Here is a 23,051-nt window from a genome sequence, read left to right on the forward strand (position 1 = left end):
CTGAAGTATGCACACTTTGGTCTTCCTTCTTCTTGAGTTTCATGTGTTTTGTGAATTATATCTTGTGTATTCTGAGCTTATGGGCTAATATCCACTTATCAGTAAGTGCATATAATGTGTGTTCTTTTGTGATTGAGTTACCTCACTCAGGATGATATCCTCCAGATCCATCCATTTGCCTAAGAATTTCATAAATGCATTGTTTTTAATAGCTAATGAATACATTGTGTAAATGTACCACAATTTCTGTATCCATCACTCTGTTGAAAGACATCTGGGTTCATTCCAGCTTCTGTCTATTATAAATAAGGCTTCTATGAACATAGTGGAGAATGTGTCCTTGTTACATGTTGGAACATCTTCTGGGTATACGTCCAGGAATGGCATTGCTGGGTCCTCAGGTAATACTATGTCCAGTTTTCTAAGGAACTGCCAAACTGATTTCCAGAGTGGCTGTACCAGCTTGCAATCCCACCAGCAATGGAGGAGTGTTCCTCTTTCTCCACATCCTTGCCAGCATCTGCTGTCACTGAGTTTTTTATCTTAGCCATTCTGACTGGTGTGAGAAGGAATCTCAGGGTTGTTTTGATTTGCATTTCCCTGATGTCTAAGGATGTTGAACATTTTTTAGGTGCTTCTCACCCATTTGGTATTCCTCAGTTGAGAATTCCTTGTTTAGCTCTGTACCCAATTTTTAATAAGGTTATTTGGTTCTCTGGATTCTAACTTCTTGAGTTCTTTGTATATATTGGATATAAGCTCTCTATAGGATTTAGCATTGGTAAAGATCTTTTCCCAATCTCTTGGTTGCTTTTTTGTCTAATTGACAATGCCCTTTGTCTTACAGAAGCTTTGCAGTTTTATGAGGTCCAATTTATCAATTCTTGATCTTATAATACAAGCCATTAGTGTTGTGCTCAGGAATTTTTTTCCCTGTGCCTGGTTCCCTGTCTCTTTGAGTTCAACAAGGTTGGTGTGCTCCTTACATATAGCTAGAAAAAAGATAGAGCTTCAAGAATCATATGACTGAGCTGGAGTGTGGACATGGCTACCTGAGAGTTCCACCCTGGATATCTCTAGTTCCCACAGGCATTGTCTGCTCAGCTTATCCCATGAGGTGTAAACTTTCTGCTCTTGGCCTAGATTTGGAAATTTTAAGCTAATTCAAATGCCACAGGACTCTCAGGCTAAATTAAAATTTCATTAATCACAACAGTATCACAGCTTTTGACAAGAGATGACACTAACATGGCTCAGATTACATTGGTCATTGAAACTGTAGATAAGTTTTGTGTGTGAATTCTTCCTTCAATGCTGCAAAGCCTAGTTGGAAACTGTGGGAAGACAGGAAATACAGCCACAAACTGTTTAGTTTTTTTTAATAAAAGTTTAACTGTTCAATAATGTGTTCATCAATAGAGTTTATAAATAATGATCATTTTAATATCACATTGAAAACACATAATGCATAATTAAAGCCAGTGGTGACTACTAACCAGCCCAGTGTGATGGCACTCCGAAGCTGCCTTTGCAGTAGACACTTAGATGGAGGATCTAGAATGAAAACATGCCTGGGAAGTAGGGGGGTGGTGGGGGTGGACTCATGTCAACATTTGAACTAAACTGACGATTGCCAACAGTTCTAGTACATTCACCTGAACTAGAAATAATCTACAGAGAAAACTGACTCCAGATTCCCCATGAGGAACCCAGCACGAAGTGACATGGATTCTTCCCCATGAGGAACCCAGCACGAAGTGACATGATTTGCCCATAGATACCAGTTTGAAAGCATTTACAGATTTTTCTTTCTGACCCACCTTTTTAATTAAAATAACTCTAACCACTCTAAAGACATGTGTTTATTCTTGCTTCAGTTTCAGAAGTTATTATTTTTTAAAAGACATCCTTCCTTTGTGAAATTGTCAAAGGAGCCTACATACCCAAAGATTAAGAATAAATTACTTGTGCAATTTTCTATATAAAGAAGTAGACACTGTCTGATAGACACCTTCAAACACTTTATGGTTTTCCTTTCATATGAATTTTAAACTCTAACTACCCCCAGTATCCTCAAGGGGCTAGTCCAAGGACTGTCTGCAGAAACTAAAGTCTGTACACATTCAAGTACATTATGCAAATTGTATAGTATTAGCAGATTGGCTAATGCATTTTCTTGGGTATAGTTTAAGTCAACTCTGTATTACTTATCATAAGTAAAACAATATAAAGAATGTAGAAAGGGTTGTCTCATTATTTAGGAAGATAATGATAATGGAAAAAATCTTACAGATACAATATTTTACATTGAGTACTTGTGGTATGTGATTGGTTGACTCTATAGCCTGAAAATATAAAGAACTAACTACCAACATCATCTGCACCACTAAGAAGAAGGCAGTATCCTTAAGCTTTCAGGGTGAACTGTCCCCCACAGGCTCACAGTTTCAACGTTTGACCCCCTCATTGGTGCTAGTGTTTTGGGAGGCTGCAGAGCAGTGGTTCTGAACACTTTTAGTGCTATGAGCCTTCAATACAGTTTCCAATGTTGTGGTGGCCCCAACTATAAAATTATTTTCGTTGTTACTTCATAACTAATTTTAATACTGTTATGAATCATTTTGTAAGTATCTGTGTTTTCCAATGGTCTTGGGCACCCCTGTAAAAAGATTGTTTGGCACACATACCCAAAGGATTGAGAAACACTGCTATAGAACCTTTAGTATGTAGAGCCTTTCTGGAAGAATTGATTAATTGGATGGTGGGCCTTAAGGTTTTGTAGCCTTTCCATGACTCAGCTCTGCTTTCTGACTGATGACTGATGATGTCATACAACCAGTTGTATCCCATGCTGCTAAAGCCTCAAGCCATTGTCTTCCCTGTCAGGATAGATTTTAACCTCAAATTATTAGCGAAAATTTTCTTCTCTTATGTTGCTGACTACCAGATATTTGGTTACAGCAACAAGAATGCCGTTAATTCATGCCATCTTTTGGTGGCTGCTGATTAGCTGCAACAAGCTGAGCAGGAGATACCCTTGGGGAACAGACATCTCCAGAAAAATTCCCAGATAGCCACATCATGCTAAAGGTTTTTAGCTATGTATAAGGGTCATACAAACCTTGCCAAACTCGAGTGATTCTGATGATGAAGACTTGAGGCAGAATACCTTACACACAAGATCATGATGGCACAATTGTACAGAACGTGGGTACAGCTGTCTTTGGGTGGATCTTCACCGTCACATTACATGAATATGACAGATGAAACTGGAAACAAAGCTTTTGGTGTAATGTGGCACTTCAAAGTCAAGACAGAGATAAGTGTGACTTATTAACTAACCTGGAAAATGATCACCTGAGTAAGCGGAGGGATATAACACACCCAGAGAGAAATTGGGAGCCATGGAGAAGAGACAGAGACAACATGAAAAGAGAAAGACTAGAAGGGAAGTTCTTTACATTAGGGCCTGAGAATGCTGGCTTCATCAGAGGCAAAGGCACACATCTTATATGAAGTGTTCACAACACTTAGAGCAGCAGGAAGCACACTGAGCTAAGGATCCTAGGGACTATCATAACTCATTGCAGTAGGATAGAGCCTGGCTGCAACTTGCCAAGATCTTTGGTCCAAAATGGCCCTTTGAACAGATTTAAATTATGCTACGTGTTCAGTATTGAAGCTGGAGGCCTCGGAGCTCAAGTACTCTACCTAGGCCATCAGTGGCAACTTTGCTGCAAGTTTTACTGCAACAAATCAGACTCTGAATCCTTTCTTTTTTCAGCCTTACCCTCCCCACCCCATCCATCCTTTTCTCTCTTACTTACTTTGCATTTATTAATTGTTTTTGCCATGTGATTATTTATTTTTAGGCCCTTGAACTCTAAGGCTGGGATATACAATAGAGACTGCCCCGGAGCCCACTGAGACCCCACTTCCAAGCTTATGCAATGAAGTTCATCTAGCTGGAAAGGAGGTCTCTGTAAGCGCCGCTTAATTAAACTGATCCACTGCAGCAAGTGCAGGTTTATTTCATGAATATTAAAGGGCTGACTTAGTGAATGGGTTTATGATATGAATCTGGAGCTGGCAAAATTATAAAAACCCAGATCCCCAGCGAAGACGTAATAAACAGGACTCATTTCTAGGAGAATGAACTGCTGCCTCTCTCAGAGGATTTAGAGTTTTCAGCAATGTAGTTAGCATCTATGGCCCTATTAAAAGCTGTTATTTTCCCCTAATTTCTGCCATTTAGAACTGATTTTCATTTAACTTTCCCACGGCTCATTTCTCTGCTGCAGAACATTTTCATATGATTTCCTGATAAAGTCCACACGGTAACACATTTCATTATAAAGCTATAATAATAAAATCTGCAAACAGCAATACACAGTAGCCAGGATGGAAAGATGGCAGGGAGAAATCAGACTTGATGGAGTTAATCCTTTTCCTTGACTGTCCTGTTGCACTCTTGCCTACCCTGAGTGGTTCTGAACCTCAGCTGAGGGGACAGAGGAGGAGTCCTGACCTGATGAACAACAGGGATTTTATGAAACAGATCTCATGGCTCTTTGTCATGCCAGATCTTCAGAAAAAGGCAGCTATTTTCTCTGTGTGCCATCTTATTGTCCTTTGTAAAATACTGGTGCCATAAAGTAGGCTGCACTGGGGGGATTAAATAAAAACCTTTCTGCAAACTAAGTACCTTCAAGAATCTGTTTCAGGCTATCTAATACTTAGTAAGATCCCCTATATTTTATGAAATAAGACTTCTCAAAATATAGACTTTACTGCCTTCTGCTTCCTGCCAAAGATTGACAAGTCTCTCTCTCTCTCTCTCTCTCTCTCTCTCTCTCTCTCTCTCTCTCTCTCTCTCTCTCTCTCTCTCTCTCTCTCTCCAGCAAACACATACACATGTCTGGCTTCATTAGGATCAAAAGTAAATATATGTGTGTAGAGTATAAATTATAGGATTTTGTTTTTTAGCATATCTGTATTATTTAAGGTCTGAATTATACAGATTGTTAAGAGAACTAAGGTGAAAAAATTAAGATACTAAGAAGATACTCAACACCGATAGGGTTGACATCATACCTTTTGTGTGTGTTTGCTCTCCAGACAAACACACTGTGGCCCTAGCCACCACGCTGGGCTGCTGTATGTGGTCTTAAGAACACAGTCTATGACAATGAACATGTTGAATTCTCTAGGCTTCAAAGGAAAGACAGACATTCATCAGTTAGAGTAAACAATATGACCAGGTTTAAAATAGAGAACATAGCGTGGGAATATAGCTCACCAGGACAGTACATGCTTAGCCTAGACCAAGCTGTGGGTTTAATTGTAAGTGCTAAAAATAAACAAAAATAGAATGTATATATGTGAGAGTGAAAATGTTGAGTAACTCCATGTATCCAGAGACTCTCTTTGAAGAGGTGTCAGGTTTTACAATCTCAACCAAGAAGATGGCTCAGCATCTTCCTCCACAGGCTTTCTCTGTGCCTCACACAAGTTTGTCATTTGTGGCTAGCTTCTCAGACCACTAGAGAATAAGGAGTAAAGACAGCAAGCCAATACATGATGAGGCGGGTATGTGCATCTGAACATTTTTCATTTCCCATCTGATCTTGGAGCTTTATGTAGGAGGGAGCATGGTGTAGAAGTGTAAGCTCTTCTCAGTATTGACAGCTTAAGAAACCCGGGTACCTTCCCCCAAAGGATTTCCCACCAATATTCTGTTCAGTTTGTTCATGAGATACGGGGAAATCGCTTTTATAATGAATTTTTGATCTATATCTTAGTGATTTGAAGGAGTTAAACAGGGATGATTCCTCCTGTCCTATATTAAAGTATTTATGAAAATACATATTGATATGCATTAAAGACTGTAGACAGATAACATGTAAATTCAAAGAGAGCCTCATTTTTCTACTTGTTAACTGAGTATCTATCAATGGAATCTTGCCTTTTATTTTGGGGAGATTCTCCTCTTCCCTCTACTATCCTATGAGAATGGGAGCAGACGTTTCTCAGCTGTAAGCAGCTGCCGCCTTGTTCTATTGTAGAAAGGCTTTCGAACCTGCCACTCTATCCTTGTCAGCATCTGCAGCATGAAGCTATTGTTTTTTCATTACGTAATTCCCCACACCCATTTCCCCTCTGTCTTCCTTTCTCCTTTGATTTTTGTCCTTGCATGTTCCTCACCTTATATTCTCTCTTTTCCTGGTGAGCTCTATGTGCCAGGGCTAAATAGAATCCCATGGTTAAAAATAGTTCCTGGCATTGTGATGCCTAAGAAGTGGTGTCTCCAATCATTTCCTCACATGTGATTCATGTGAGCACACTGGCAGAGCTCCGATCTTCCTCTGATTACCCATTACACTGTGCTTCTCCTTGCTTTTAATAGGAATCTTATAGGCAGTGTTTCTTTTTGCATGGTTCTGCCCAGTCTCTGAGGAAGTTGAGAAAGAGACTGATATTTAACTCTTTTATTGTTGTTGTTATTGTAATTTTATCCTTTATTTACTTATTTGGCTATTGTTTACAACTCAGTTATTTAGGATATCTTTTTTTAAATTTATTTTTAATAGGGTATTTTCTTCATTTACATTTCAAATGCTATCCCAAAAGTCCCCCATACCCTCCCCCTACTCCCCTCCCACCCACTCCCACTTCTTGGCCCTGCCAGTCCCCTGTACTGATGCATTGCAAGACCAAGGGGCCTCTCTTCCCAATGATGGATGACTAGGCCATCTTCTGCTACATATGCAGCTACAGACACGAGCTCCAGGGAGTACTGGTTAGTTCATATTGTTGTTCCACCTATAGGGTTGCAGACCCCTTTAGCTCCTTGGGTACTTTCTCTAGCTCCTCCATTGGAGGCCCTGTGTTCCATCCAATAGCCAACTGTGAGCATCCACTTCTGTGTTTGCAAGGCCCTGGCATAGCCTCACAAGAGACAGCTATATCAGGGTCCTTTCAGCAAAATCTGGTGTATGCAATGGTGTCAGCGTTTGGAGGCTGATTATGGGATGGTTCCCTGAGTATTGCTGTCTCTAGATGGTCCATCCTTTCATCACAGCTCCAAATTTTCTCTGTAACTCTTTCCATGGGTGTTTTGTTCCCAATTCTAAGAAGGGAAAAGTATCTACACTTTGGTATTTGTTCTTCTTGAGTTTCATGTGTTTTGAAAATTGTATCTTGTATCTTGGGTATTCTAAGTTTCTGGGATAGTATCCACTTATCAGTGAGTACATATCATGTGAGTTATTTTGTGATTGGGTTACCTCACTCAGGATGATGCCCTCCAGGTCCATCCATTTGGCTAGGAATTTCATAAATTCATTCTTTTTAATAGCTGAGTAGTACTCCATTGTGTAAATGTACCACATTTTCTGTATCCATTCCTCTCTTGAGGGTCATCTGGGTTCTTTTCAGCTTCTGGCTATTAGAAATAAGGCTGTTATGAACATAGTGGAGCATGTGTTCTTCTTACCAGTTGGAACATCTTCTGGATATATGCCCAGGAGAGGTATTGCGGAATCCTCTGGTAGTGCCATGTCCAATTTACTGAGGAACAGCCAGACTGATTTCCAGAGTGGTTGTACCAGCTTGCAATCCCACCAACAATGGAGGACTGTTCCTCCTTCTCCACATCCTTGCCAAGCATCTGCTCTCACCTGAATTTTTTATCTTAGTCATTCTGACTGGTGTGAGGTGGAATCTCAGGGCTGTTTTGATTTGCATTTCCCTGATGATTAAGAATGCTGAACATTTTTTCAGGTGCTTCTCAGCCATTCGGTATTCCTCAGGTGAGAATTCTTTGTTTAGCTCTGAGCCCCATTTTTTAATGGGGTTATTTGATTTTCTGGAGTCCACCTTCTTGAGTTCTTTATATATAAATTGGATATTAGTCCCCTATCTGATTTAGGATTGGTAAAGATCCTTTCCCAATCTGTTGGTGGCCTTTTTGTCTTATTGACGGTGCCTTTTGCCTTACAGAAGCTTTATAATATTATGAGGTCCCATTTGTCGATTCTCGATCTTACAGCACAAGCCATTGCTGTTCTACTCAGGAATTTTCCCCCTGTGCTCATATCTTTGAGGCTTTTCCCCACTTTCTCCTCTATAAGTTTCAGTGTCTCTGGTTTTATGTGGAGTTCCTTGACCCACTTAGATTTGACCTTAGTACAAGGAGATAGGAATGGATCAATTCACATTCTTCTACATGATAACCGCCAGTTGTGCCAGCACCATTTGTTGAAAATGCTGTCTTTTTTCCACTGGATGGTTTTATCTCCCTTGTCAAAGATCAAGTGACCATAGGTGTGTAGGTTCATTTCTGGGTCTTCAATTCTGTTCCATTGGTCTACTTGTCTGTCGCTATACCAGTATATTCAGTTTTTATCACAATTGCTGAGTGTGGACTACAGAAGCTAACAGATTCTGAGACAGGCAGAAGCCACACAGCTCCTGGGGCAGGCCCTGTTTCGGGCTCCAGACATCTGGGCACCTTCCCTGCCAGAGGAGAGGAGTCCACCATGCCTAGGAAGGCTTTGCAGGAGCACCTGGGGGAGCCATCTCGGTTCCCGGATCCCTCAGATACTAGTCTGCACAGGTGAGAGTGTGGACTATAGAAGCTAACAGCCTCTGGGACAGGCAGAAGTTACACAGCTTCTGGGGCAGACCATGTTTTGGGTTCTAGACATGTGGGCACCTTCCCTGCTAGAGGAGAGGAGTCTGCCTGGCCTGGATATTTAACTCTTGTTTGAGAAGAAAAACTTTATTATGTCTTTCATAAGAGGCTAAGTCACTCCTTTCAACTCTGTCCGTGCCAGAGTCTTCCCTGTGAACCAGGGGGTTTTATTTTCCTTATACCTCTTACACTAAGAGAAGCCTGCATCTGTGTTGAGAAGCAATGAATGTTCAATGCAGCCTCAAAGAGACCTCAGATGCCTATGATATACAGCGGTGCCTTTGGGCAAGCCTTACTGTATGCAAATGCATAGGAGAGAGTGGGACAGTTCAATGTCCTCATTGCTTTGTTTTTAATTATAAAAATTATAAATATCCTTAGCAACTATGTCAAATGAGTAATTGTTTGGCAGTTTGTCTTGTATAGTGTGTGTGTGTGTGTGTGTGTGTGTGTGTGTGTGTGTGTGTGTATGCACATATTCATTTTAGCTATGCTTTGAAACCATCCTATAAATAGCTATATTCGTATGAAGCCACAAAACAATGCTCAGGAGGCTGAATGATTGCCTGTTAGCATCGATCATTTGAAGGCAAGAAAGAAAGAAAGAGAGAGAGAGAGAGAGAGAGAGAGAGAGAGAGAGAGAGAGAGAGAGAAAGAAAGAAAGAAAGAAAGAAAGAAAGAAAGAAAGAAAGAAAGGAGGAAGGAAGGAAGGAAGGAAGGAAGGAAGGAAGGAAGGAAGGAAGGAAGGAAGGAGCAAGGAAAAAGGAGGAAGGAAGGAAGGAAGGAAATTTCTAGTGGAAATAATACTACTTTTCTTATACATTCTAAAAATCCCTCATATTTAAGAGTAAATTTGCGTTATATGTGTTTGTTTCAATTGACACATTAAAGTACATCTGGGAATACAGTATACCATCTAATTGAGAGCCTGTGTCTAACATATATGAGCAAGCTTCTTGAGGAAATGGGACGATAATGGAATTCCTGCTACTAGCAGAGGAATGACTGTCCTTTGTTCTTGTCTGTGAAGGCATAGTATCTGACTTCACTTGATTTCCCTCTATGCTTCTTCAGGTAGCGCACTCAATTCAGAGAAGTCAAATATGTCTTCCTCTTTGGGCTTGTAATTTGGCTAATGGGCCACAGTATTATTTCTCAGGTTCCTTTCAGCAAGCATTACTAAAGGGTTTTCTGTGACTTCATGGCATTTTTTTTTTCTTTCCTCTCCTTTACAGGTTCATGAGGCAGTCCCATGTTACAGTGAGTGTGATCAATATTCCTGGGTCGTAGAACACTGGTCTCCATGCAAGATCAATAATGAGCTGAGATCCCCACGCTGTGGAAGAGGAACACAGTCTAGAAGAATCAGGTGTGTGACCCTGAAGGGGTGGAGCATTTGTGTTCTTTATAAAACTACCAGCTTTGTTTCCAGGTACATGATGATATCTATGTTCTCTGTGTTCACCTCCAAAAATCCAGACAAGCAAATGTAGCCCTCCTACCATGTGAACAGTGGAATGGTCGCTGCAATCTACCACCCACATCTTTACTATTTCCTAATTATACCAGAGCCAGTCCACTTCATGGGACAGACCACTGTCCTCCACTGACTCCCAGCCAACCAGTGCTAACAAATCAGGAGGTTCTAACTGCTTTGCCATTTCTCATTTCAGCACTGTGGTTGGTATACTTTATAGCTCTTAATCTCTTTGGGGATGCCATCACAAATTTAAGCCCCCCATCATTATCCCCAGACACTAAAATTCAATGAGGTCTATGGATAATAGTTATACATCGTAACATGCGAATCATTTCTATAAAAAATTGTAAATTCTGGCTCACTCTGGGAAAGCTTGTCAAAGGAGTTTTGTCCTATTCATTAAATGCTAGAAACATAAATAAATAAATAAATAAATAAATAAATCAGAACAAAACAACAAAAATCATCCTATGCAAGAGGCTGCCAAATCGGTACATTTAGAAATAACTTGTAACCAATATATGTTATCATTTGGACGAGCAAAGTTAGAATTCTGATGCACTGTTAGCAGTATATAAAATAAAAAGAATGATTAGTGTTGTCAATTTCCCACCTGAATAGCACTGGGCATTCACTTTTTAGATGTGGAAAACCCCACTACAAATGTGGGTGAGTTGGGGAGCAGGGGGAGGGGATAGAGGATTTTCAGAGAGGAAACTAGGAAAGGGAATAACATTTGAAATATAAATAAAGAAAATATCTAATTAAAAAATAAAACACGCCGGGCGTGGTGGCGCATGCCTTTAATACCAGCACTCGGGAGGCAGAGGCAGGCGGATTTCTGAATTCGAGGCCAGCCTGGTCTACAAAGTGAGTTCCAGGACAGCCAGGGCTATACAGAGAAACCCTGTCTCGAAAAACCAAAAAATAAATAAATAATAGTAATAATAATAATAAAATAAAATAAATAAAAAATAAAACAAAAAAGAATAGTCAGTGCCTGAGTAAGATAGATGTCTGTCACGGTAACTGTTAGCTGGAAGCCTGTTGCTATGATATGTCCCTTTTACTTGCACTGGCCTTCAGGAAGCTTCATCATTCAGCAATTCACCCAGTATAACCACTTCAGCGGCTCCAATGCTTGAAAAACCTCAGAAAGGGACAAAAAGCATTAACTGGTGGCTGAAGTATAAAGATACCTCTCAGTAGCCCAAGCGAAATGCCAGCAGAGAACGCAACCTCCCTTTCCTGCTGTCCGCTGCTGCTCTGCTCCACAGGTTCTTTTGCTCAGGTTCTAGCAGACCTTGGGCTTGAACCATTTCTTTATCAAACCCTCTGCCTTGTTTCATCATTTCACACAATTGTGAAAAGTGATCTACCAAGCAGATTTATATACCAAGTTGAGGCATCCTTCTGCACTTTCTTCCTATTCCTCTTTGCAGTTTTAAAAGGGAATCTCAGGGAAGATAGAAAGCTTTAAGAGTGCAAATTGCTCCTGACAGAAAGGTAGCATTCTGGTGGAGGAAAATGCAGGTACCTAAGCTCCTTTTGGACAAACCTCGCAGCTTATACATACACAGCCCAATGCCATAACAACAGTACAACTAACAGATATTTCTATGTAGCATGTCAACTGCACAAATCCATCTGTCACAGTTTTAACCCCTAGCTCCTCGTACTGGAATGGAGATAATGAGATCATGGGATAATGGGGATAAATGGAATCAGGTAGTTAGACAGAAATGAAGCAGAGTATCTCCCCTAGTGCTCTGAATGTTGTCTGTATGAGAAGCACCATGTATACATGGTGGTGTATTTGGAAGGTAGAGCAGACATTTGAGGATATCCTGAACAACAAGGAACCTTCTCCATTATGCAAAATAAGGTGTGGAGGGAGAAATAAGGACATAGATACATGCAGAGGAAAGACTGCAGACATGGGGAAAGAAGCAACCTGCGAACGTTCGTTACCAGATATCTACGCTGTAGAACTAGCAGGAAATACATCTGTATGCACTGTGCTACCTTTCCATGATGATTTTCTGTTTGTTAAGGTGCCCATTAGGTATTCACTGTTAATGTCACATGCAAATATGGGAAGCAAATCTTCTGGGAATGCTGGACTACAAACTATTATTGATTTTAATAAGACATAATTACAACAAATGAAACATTATCTATACCCTTTCTTACAACTTCAGTGCTAGAATACCAATTCACAGTTTATTCGTGACTGTGAAGATTCTTGGTTCAACCTGTATTTTTTTTTCTGTAAAGATGAAAGCTTTTTATTTTTTATTTATTTTTATTTATTTATTTTTAATTAGGTATTTTCCTCGTTTACATTTTCAATGCTATCCCAAAAGTCCGCCATACCCACCCCCCCAATCCCCTACCCACCCACTCCCCCTTTTTGGCCCTGGCGTTCCCCTGTACTGGGGCATATAAAGTTTGCAAGTCCAATGGGCCTCTCTTTGCAGTGATGGCCGACTAGGCCATCTTTTGATACATATGCGGCTAGAGTCAAGAGCTCTGGGGTACTGGTTAGTTCATAATGTTGTTCCACATATAGGGTTGCAGTTCCCTTTAGCTCCTTGGGTAATTTCTCTAGCTCCTCCATTGGGGACCCTGTGATTCATCCAATAGCTGACTGTGAGCATCCACTTCTGTGTTTGCTAGGCCCCTGCATAGTCTCACAAGAGACAGCTATATCTGGATCCTTTCAGCAAAATCTTGCTAGTGTATGCAATGGTGTCAGCGTTTGGTAGCTGATTATGGGATGGATCCCTGCATATGACAATCACTAGATGGTCCATCCTTTCGTCACAGCTCCAAATTTTTTCTCTGTAACTCCTTCAATGGGTGTTTTGTTTCCATTTCTAAGAAGGGGCAAAGTGTCCACACTTTGGTCTTCGTTCTTCTTGAATTTCATGCGTTTAGCAAATTGTATCTTATATCTTGGGTATCCTAAGTTTCTGGGCTAATATCCACTTATCAGTGAGTACATATTGTGCGAGTTCCTTTGTGTTTGGGTTACCTCACTCAGGATGATGCCCTCCAGGTCCATCCGTTTGCCTAGGAATTTCATAAATTCATTTTTTTAATAGCGGAGTAGTATTCCATTGTGTAAATGTACCACATTTTCTGTATCCATTCCTCTCTTGAGGGTCATCTGGGTTCTTATCAGCTTCTGGCTATTATAAATAAGGCTGCTATGAACATAGTGGAGCATGTGTCCTTCTTACCGGTTGGGACATCTTCTGGATATATGCCCAGGAGTGGTATTGCTGGATCCTCCGGTAGTACTATGTCCAATTTTCTGAGGAACCGCCAGACTGATTTCCAGAGTGGTTGTACAAGCTTGAAATCCCACCAATAATGGAGGAGTGTTCCTCTTTCTCCACATCCTCGCCAGCATTTGCTGTCACCTGAATTTTTGATCTTAGCCATTCTGACTGGAGTGAAGTGGAATCTCAGGGTTGTTTTGATTTGCATTTCCCTGATGATGAAGGATGTTGAACATTTTTTCAAGTGCTTCTCAGCCATTCGGTATTCCTCAGGTGAGAATTCTTTGTTCAGCTCTGAGCCCCATTTTTTAATGGGGTTATTTGATTTTCTGGAGTCCACCTTCTTGAGTTCTTTATATATATTGGATATTAGTCCCCTATCCGATTTGGGATAAGTAAAGATCCTTTCCCAATCTGTTGGTGGCCTTTTTGTCTTATTGATGGTGTCTTTTGCCTTGCAGAAGCTTTGCAATTTTATGAGGTCCCATTTATCCATTCTCGATCTTACAGCACAAGCCATTGCTGTTCTATTCAGGAATTTTTCCCCTGTACCCATATCTTCAAGGCTTTTCCCTACTTTCTCCTCTATAAGTTTCAGTGTCTCTGGTTTTATGTGGAGTTCCTTAATCCACTTAGATTTGACCTTAGTACAAAGTGATAGGAATGGATCAATTCGCATTTTTCTACATGATAACCGCCAGTTGTGCCAGCACAATTTGTTGAAAATGCAGTCTTTTTTCCACTGGATGGTTTTATCTCCCTTGTCAAAGATCAAGTGACCATAGGTGTGTGGGTTCATCTCTGAGTCTTCAATTCTGTTCCATTGGTCTACTTGTCTGTCACTATACCAATACCATGCAGTTTTTATCACAATTGCTCTGTAGTACAGCATTAGGTCGGGCATGTTGATTCCACCAGAGGTTCTTTTATCCTTGAGAAGAGTTTTTGCTATCCTAGGTTTTTTGTTATTCCAGATGAATCTGCCAATTGCCCTTTCTAATTCATTGAAGAATTGAGTTGGAATTTTGATGGGGATTGCATTGAATCTGTAGATTGCTTTTGGCAAGATAGCCATTTTTACTATATTGATCCTGCCAATCCATGAGCATGGGAGATCTTTCCATCTCCTGAGATCTTCTTTAATTTCTTTCTTCAGATACTTGAAGTTCTTATCATACAGATTTTTGACTTCCTTAGTTAGAGTCACGCCAAGGTATTTTATATTATTTGTGACTTTTGAGAAGGGTGTGGTTTCCCTAATTTCTTTCTCAGCCTGTTTATCCATTGTGTACAGAAAGGCCATTAACTTGTTTGAGTTAATTTTATATCCAGCTACTTCATTGAAGTTGTTTATCAGGCTTAGGAGTTCTCTGGTGGAATTTTTAGGGTCAATTATATATACTATCATATCATCTGCAAAAAGTGATATTTTGACTTCTTCCTTTCCAATTTGTATCCCCTTGATCTCCTTTTGTTGTCGAATTGCTCTGGCTAGAACTTCAAATACAATGTTGAATAGGTAGGGCGAGAGTGGACAGCCTTGTCTAGTCCCTGATTTTAGTGGGATTGCTTCCAGCTTCTCACCATTTACTTTGATGTTGGCTATTGGTTTGCTGTAGATTGTTTTTATCATGTTCAGGTATGGGCCTTGAATTCCCGATCTTTCCAAGACTTTTATCATGAATGGGTGTTGGATTTTGTCAAATGCTTTCTCAGCATCTAACGAGATGATCATGTGGTTTTTGTCTTTGAGTTTGTTTATATACTGGATTACATTGATGGATTTCCGTATATTGAACCATCCCTGCATCCCTGGGATGAAACCTACTTGGTCAGGATGGATGATTGTTTTGATGTGTTCTTGGATTCGGTTAGCAAGAACTTTATTGAGGATTTTTGCATCGATATTCATAAGGGAAATTGGTCTGAAGTTCTCTATCTTTGTTGGGTCTTTTTGTGGTTTAGGTATCAGAGTAATTGTGGCTTCATAGAATGAGTTGGGTAGAGTACCTTCTGTTTCTATTTTGTGGAATAGTTTGTGAAGAACTGGAATTAGGTCTTCTTTGAAGGTCTGATAGAACTCTGCACTAAACCCATCTGGTCCTGGAGCTTTTTTGGTTGGGAGATTATTAATGACTACTTCTATTACTTTAGGGGATATAGGACTGTTTAGATCATTAACCTGATCTTGATTTAGCTTTGGTACCTGGTATCTATCTAGAAACTTGTCCATTTCATCCAGGTTTTCCAGTTTTGTTGAGTATAGCCTTTTGTAGAAGGATCTGATGGTGTTTTGGATTTCTTCAGGATCTGTTGTTATGTTTCCCTTTTCATTTCTGATTTTGTTAATTAGGATGCTTTCCCTGTGCCCTCTACTGAGTCTGGCTAAGGGTTTATCTTTCTTGTTGATTTTCTCAAAGAACCAGCTCCTTGATTGGTTGATTCTTTGAATGGTTCTTCTTATTTCCACTTGGTTGATTTCACCCCTGAGTTTGATTATTTCCTGCCTTCTACTCCTCTTGGGTGAATTTGCTTCCTTTTGTTCTAGAGCTTTTAGGTGTGTTGTCAAGCTGCTAATGTGTTCTCTCTCTAGTTTATTTTTGGAGGCACTCAGAGCTATGAGTTTTCCTCTTAGGAATGCTTTCATTGTGTCCCATAAGTTTGGGAATGTTGTGGCTTCATTTTCATTAAACTCCAAAAAGTCCTTAATTTCTTTCTTTATTCCTTCCTTGACCAAGCTATCATTGAGAAGAGTGTTGTTCAGTTTCCACGTGAATGTTGGCTTTCTATTATTTATTTTGTTATTGAAGATCAGCCTTAGTCCATGGTGATCTGATAGGATGCATGGGACAATTTCTATATTTTTGTATATGTTGAGGCTTGTATTGTGACCAATTATGTGATCAATTTTGGAGAAGGTACCATGAGGTGCTGAGAAGAAAGTATATCCTTTTGTTTTAGGATAAAATGTTCTGTAGATATCTGTTAAGTCCATTTGTTTCATCACTTCTGTTAGTTTCACTGTGTCCCTGTTTAGTTTCTATTTCCATGATCTGTCCATTGGTGAAAGTGGTGTGTTGAAGTCTCCCACTATTATTGTGTGAGGTGCAATGTGTGCTTTGAGCTTTACTAAAGTTTCTTTAATGAATGTGGCTGCCCTTGTATTTGGAGCATAGATATTCAGAATTGAGAGTTCCTCTTGGAGGATTTTACCTTTGATGAGTATGAAGTGCCCCTCCTTGTCTTTTTTGATTATTTTGGGTTGGAAGTCGATTTTGTTAGATATTAGAATGGCTACTCCAGCTTGTTTCTTCATACCATTTGCTTGGAAAATTGTTTTCCAGCCTTTCATTCTGAGGTAGTGTCTATCTTTTTCTCTGAGATGAGTTTCCTGTAAGCAGCAAAATGTTGGGTCTTGTTTGTGTAGCCAGTTTGTTAGTCTATGTCTTTTTATTGGGGAGTTGAGTCCATTGATATTAAGAGATATTAAGGAAAAGTAATTGTTGCTTCCTATTATTTTTGTTGTTAAAGTTGGCATTCTGTTCTTTTGGCTGTCTTGTTTTAGGTTTGTTGAGGGATTACCTTCTTGTTTTTTCTAGGGCATGGTTCCTGTCCTTGTATTGGTTTTTTTCTGTTATTATCCTTTGAAGGGCTGGATTGGTGGAGAGATAATGGGTGAATTTGGTTTTGTCATGGAATACTTTGGTTTCTCCATCTATGGTAATTGAGAGTTTGGCTCGGTATAGTAGCCTGGGCTGGAATTTGTGTTCTCTTAGTGTCTGTATAACAGCTGTCCAGGCTCTTCTGGCTTTCATAGTCTCTGGTGAAAAATCTGGTGTAATTCTGATAGGCTTGCATTTATATGTTACTTGACCTTTTTCCCTTACTGCTTTTAGTATTCTATCTTTATTTAGTGCATTTGTCATTCTGATTATTATGTGTCGGGAGGAATTTCTTTTCTGGTCCAGTCTATTTGGAGTTCTGTAGGCTTCTTGTATGTTCATGGCCATCTCTTTCTTTAGATTTGGGAAGTTTTCTTCAATAATCTTGTTGAAGATGTTTACTGGTCCTTTGAGTTGAAAATCTTCATTCTCATCCACTCCTATTATCCGTAGGTTTGGTCTTCCCATTGTGTCCTGGATTTCCTGGATGTTTTGAGTTAGGATCTTTTTGCATTTTCCATTTTCTTTGATTGTTGTGCCGATGTTCTCTATGGAATCTTCTGCACCTGAGATTCTCTCTTCCATCTCTTGTATTCTGTTGCTGATGCTCGCATCTATGGTTCCAGATTTCTTTCCTAGTGTTTCTATCTCCAGTGTTGCCTCACTTTGGGTTTTCTTTATTGTGTCTACTTCCCTTTTTAGGTCTTGGATGGTTTTATTCAATTCCATCACCTGTTCGGTTGTGTTTTCCTGCAATTCTTTAAGGGATTTTTGTGTTTCCTCTTTAATGTCTTCTATCTGTTTGGTTATGTTTTCCTGCAATTCTTTAAGGGATTTTTGTGTTTCCTGTTTAATGTCTTCTACTTGTTTAGCAGTGTTCTCCTGTATTTCTTTAAGTGATTTATTAAAGTCCTTCTTGATGTCCTCTACCATCATCATGAGATATGCTTTTAAATCCAGGTCTAGCTTTTCAGGTGTGTTGGGGTGCCCTGGACTGGGCGAGGTTGAAGTGCTCGGTTCTGATGATGGTGAGTGGTCCCGGTTTCTGTTAGTAAGATTCTTAGGTTTACCTTTCGCCATCTGGTAATCTCTGGAGTTAGTTGTTATAGTTGTCTCTGTTTAGAGATTGTTCCTCTGGTGATTTTGTTACCCTCTATCAGCAGACCAGGGAGACTAGCTCTCTTCCCTGAGTTTCAGTGGTCAGAGCAGTCTCTGTAGGCAAGGTCTTCTCTTTCAGCGAGGTGCACAGTTATCTGGTGTTTGGACCTCCTCCTGGCCGAAGATGAATGCCCAAAACAGGATCTTTCCCAGAAGCTGTGTTGCTTTGGCCTGTCACAGAAGCCGTTGTTTCAGTAGTCCACACTCTCACCTGTGTAGACTACTTTTCGTGGAGTCCTGAAACCAAGGTGGCTTCTGCAGAACGTGAGGCAGAAGCCTCTTGGGCTGGACAGACACCTGTGCTCTGACCAGGAAGGTGGCCGGTTGTCTGGAGCCGAAAATTTCACTGCCTTAGAGGCTCTGTGGCTCTCGCCCATCCCAGAAGCTGCTGGCCTCTGTGTTCCACACTCTCACCCGCAGACCGCCTGCCGCGGAGTCCTGGAACCAAGGTGGCCCCCGCGGAACATGAGGCAGAAGCCTCTCCAGCCGGGTGGACACCTGTGCTCTGACCAGGAAGGTGGCCGGTTGTCTTCAACCTATATTTATGATTATTTGCTTCCTATGTTCCAGACATGCTTCTAAGGATAGGAAATAAAAGGGTGAACAAGCAATATCTGTTTCCTCAGTGAAAAGTAGAACTGCCACATAAACAGCCAGATGTAAACACATAAGTTAACATATAATGAGATGACTTCTCTTTAAATGCCAAGAATAAAACCTAAGTGGGTTTGGAGTTGCAGGGACCCTGTTTTAGAGAAGCTGGTCAACAGAGTGGAATTCAGGCAGGAACCTGAATAAAATGAGAAAACTGCTTGGATATAAAGGAGAATCCCCAGGGGAAGTAGCATATATGACAGATGTTCCCTAACTTGATGGGGGGAATAACCAGATGTCCCTTGTGGCTCGTCCTGGCATGAAAACCATGTTGTGTTTTCAAAGAAGGCAAAGGTGGGATATTATTCCAACTGCAGCATGGAGCCATAAAGCTATGGAAGGTTTGGGATGTAGGAGTGGTTCCATTTATACTTCTCCAAAAGAAGCTACACTGGAGTGGTACAGATAGATGCTGAAGGGCAGAGAAATTTAGATGCAAAGATGTAGGTTTAAGGTCATTGCAGGATTCCAGGTGGTTTAATAAATTGAAGATGATGAGAATGTCAAATTTAGGATAAGTTTCAAAACTACAAGACATAAAATATGATAGTTAAATGACCATATAATAGGGAAGAGAGAAATACAGAGATGACAGTGAACTGGCTGACTGACAGGAAGAATGGTGGTACCATTTGTTGAGTTGGGAACTGTGACAATCAGGCTTGACAGGAAAACAAGTTAGCTTTCAAACACATTAGATCTGAGATATGATATTAACTTTCCAACTGAGCTATTATAGGCCTCTGTTCAGTGGAGAGATTAAGGTTATAAATTTCCCTGCCATTAGCTTATAAATTTGGTATATGTTGATAATGTTTTGAGCCCTGGGTAACTCCAACATTTATAAGTTAGTAATATTCAAAGAGAATATTTCTAAAAATGAGACTGAGAAATATCCAGGGGAATAAGAAGAAAACAAAGGGAATAAGAAGGCACACAAGAGAGTTTTTAAAGAAAGGTGCAGTAGTCAATTATCTCAAATGCCACTGAGTTGCCCGAGATAGGCACTGACTGCTGAACTTGGCCATGGGGAGTCTCTGAATGATTCTGATAAGAGGGCTATCTGCAGTGACAATGGAAACATGACCAAAGTGGTTCAAGATGTAATAGTGGAGGGGAGCAAGGGGCAGGAAGTGTTGACAGCAAACAGAAAATGCCTAGAAGCAGTTTTGCAGTGTTTGAGTGAAGTGAGTGATTGCTGAAGGGGAGATGGGCAAGGAAATTGATGACAGGAGATATAATGGATTACTGTATGTCATCTGGGAACACCTTCAATTTCAGTCTTTTTAAGTCTTTGCTTGTGGACTGCTCAGAATATCTAGAAGTACTTCTTCCATCATGAATGAAATAGATAATTCTAATAGTCAGTATTCTGTAGCATGCTGAAAGAATTCTAGTGTGGCAAAGAGAAGGGTAGCCCCCAAAGATGTCAGCATTCTAATTCTTAGATTCTGGTATGTGTTTTAAGAAAAGCGAATTGTCGGGTAGGATTAAAGTAAAGACCTTGCAGTGAGACAACAGTTCTAAGCTGTCTGGGTGGGCACAGCTTGTTCACAAGGGTCTTTAAAATGGTAGAGGGGGGGCAAGAATAGCATCTGAAGCCTGAAAAACACAGATGTGGCCCTAGGATTGCATCTCTGTCCACCCCTGGTATCTGCACTCAGCCTCCAGGAAGCCTGTGTTGGATATATCTATGCTATGCAGTTGTAAAACAATATCTTTCCACTGATTAAGCTACTAAATTAGTGGTGATGTTATTTTCAGTAGGTAGACATCTACTGAAATTCCTGTAGATGTATAAAACCTTCATTGTGCTGAAAGTTCTCTAATCCAGGAGCATTTGTGAAACTTCTCCAGATATTAAACCTTCAGTTACTTGCAGGGAGAAGAAACAATCACTAGATTGTGTGCACTGCAAGAGGGCATGTAGGGGTCTCAACACCTCTTACATACATTTTCAAAGATGCTCTAGTGTTTCACCCCATCTTTACCCCAATGACCCTTCCCCAAATACTTGGTACTACAAATGTTGGAATTATCTGTGGGATGCTTCTGTAATATATATGTAGTTATTTTCATTTTTGTCATTTGAAGACTTAACTGTGTGATATGAGGCATCTCATTTGTCACAAAGATCTGGTACCATGATCCCAGTAGTTGGAAAATATGTCTTCCCACATCCTGTTACTTTGAACACTGTTTGTTCACTAGGGTCCATAAGAGTGGAAAGGAGAGAAGAGGAAGGTGTGACTACAACAGAAAATTATTCTTATCATCACCATTAATTATGCTTCGATAGCAAATACTTTTATTCCTTACTGCTTTTGTGGTATTGGAAGTAAACAGAAATCAATGCCTGTGGTCACTGACTCTCACTAGCCAGAAGTCTTATTTCTCTTTCTCAGTGAAAGAAAAGAATATCAGCTCAGTTTGGGCAGTCAAGAAAGACTTTCTAGCTTTTGATGTTTGTCCTAGGAAAAACTCTGAAAACATTCTATGGACCCTCTTTCTCCTACTGACTCCTAACTCAGAAGAAATGGCCTCCCTCTGCTGGAGTCCATACACTTTCTGTCTACCCACCAGGTGTTGTTATCCTCCTATATGATATGTTTAGATTTTTATCACTTCAACTCATATGGCTTGTTTAATCTCAACATCATTTCCAGAAGTTAGTTGTGTTGTTATTTTTCATTTTAATGTATTAAAATGAACTTTGATGGTGAAAGATAGCATCATTAGGGCAGGAGGCACCACAGTGCTTTAGGATATCACTCTTAAAATGCAACAAGTACCCAAATACCTGACAGCTTAGACCAGCAAATGCATTCTATTGGTTCTTTCTACTTCAGGCTACTCTCAAACAACCCCAAAGTCACAATCTTTGTGCCTCAGACACCTAAGGTATTAAGTATACATCTGAACATTGTTGTCATTTTATCTTCATTAGATCAAAACACTCACAAATACAGAAGCTGTCTAATTTTCTTCTGCTTTTGTACCTCAATGACAAGTTAAGGCATTGGTACCAATAGTAATCCCTCAAAATTATTAGGTAAGTGCAGGCCACACTCATAATTCTTTAACATTTGAGATGTAAGGTATTAGAAGTTCAAAAACCGCGCTGGACTGCCTTAGACCTTGATTCAGAAAATTGACTAAATAAGTAAGTATTGAGAAAAATAATTTCTGACATCTAGCAAAAGAGCCTGACAGATAGCTTTTTTAATTTGGGGGGGGGATAAATTATAAATCAATTTCTGAGATACAAATATAGGTAAGTGGAAATACCATGGAAATATGATTGGATAAGTTTTCAGAATGCCAGAATGCTTCTATAACCAAACCCAAAGTCAGAAACAAAATATTTCTAGTATAACTTATGCCCCTATTGGTCACTAACCATTCTTTTAAATGTAACCCCTAGTCTGACTCCACATATTAGTATTGCTTCATATTAAACATCTATATGAAAGAATCATCATAGAGTATAGACACTTGGTGTGTGACAGCCTTTAATAGCATATCGGTACCACCCAAGCTCTTTTGTGTACCAATAGTCCATGCATTGTTGTGCTTTATTGGATTCAGTGGAATTTAGAAGAGTGGATACAACCATTATATGATACTGAAGATTTGAGCTATTTCTAGCTTGGCTGTATATGAATACTGCCACTATAAGTATTTCCAGTTTGTGGTTGGTTTAGAGTGACTTATGCACACTTCTATTTAAACGCCAGATTATTTGAGGGCAGAAACACTCAACCATTTTTTTAAATACTTTCCAACCAGCAATAGGAAGTGATTTATAAGTCTCTGACATTTCTGCCAAATCTTGATATTGTCCATGTATTTTTACTTAAACCATTTTGCATAGTATACTTTCATATGTAACCAGAGCACAATGACAAATGTTAATATATGTGTTTTATCTCCAAGTTGATGCTTGGTAGATCCTATAGGTACAGTGTATATCCTCATGCTTCCACAGACTATGGTAATGTTTGAAAACTTCCCTTTGATTGTGGGAGCTGCATCCCATATAACTATGTGAAACTCAAATACTTGTAATAATGACTGATTATTCTCCTGTCCCCTGCAATATAGGGAGTAAATAT

At 39.9% G+C, this 23,051-nt stretch overlaps 1 protein-coding gene across 3 annotated transcripts in view; it reads left to right on the forward strand.

The window, feature by feature from the left end:
* Thsd7b (thrombospondin, type I, domain containing 7B) overlaps positions 1 to 23,051 on the forward strand; it is a 946,089-nt gene that overhangs the window by 819,951 nt on the left and 103,087 nt on the right. For all 3 annotated transcript variants that reach the window (XM_011247964.2, NM_172485.3, XM_011247965.1), the window contains one exon: positions 9,931 to 10,064. In XM_011247964.2, the coding sequence (XP_011246266.1) occupies positions 9,931 to 10,064 (134 nt within the window). The remainder of the gene's footprint in view (positions 1 to 9,930; positions 10,065 to 23,051) is intronic.

This window comes from Mus musculus, chromosome 1 (genome assembly GCF_000001635.26).
Source record: "Mus musculus strain C57BL/6J chromosome 1, GRCm38.p6 C57BL/6J".
NCBI lineage: Eukaryota > Metazoa > Chordata > Mammalia > Rodentia > Muridae > Mus > Mus musculus.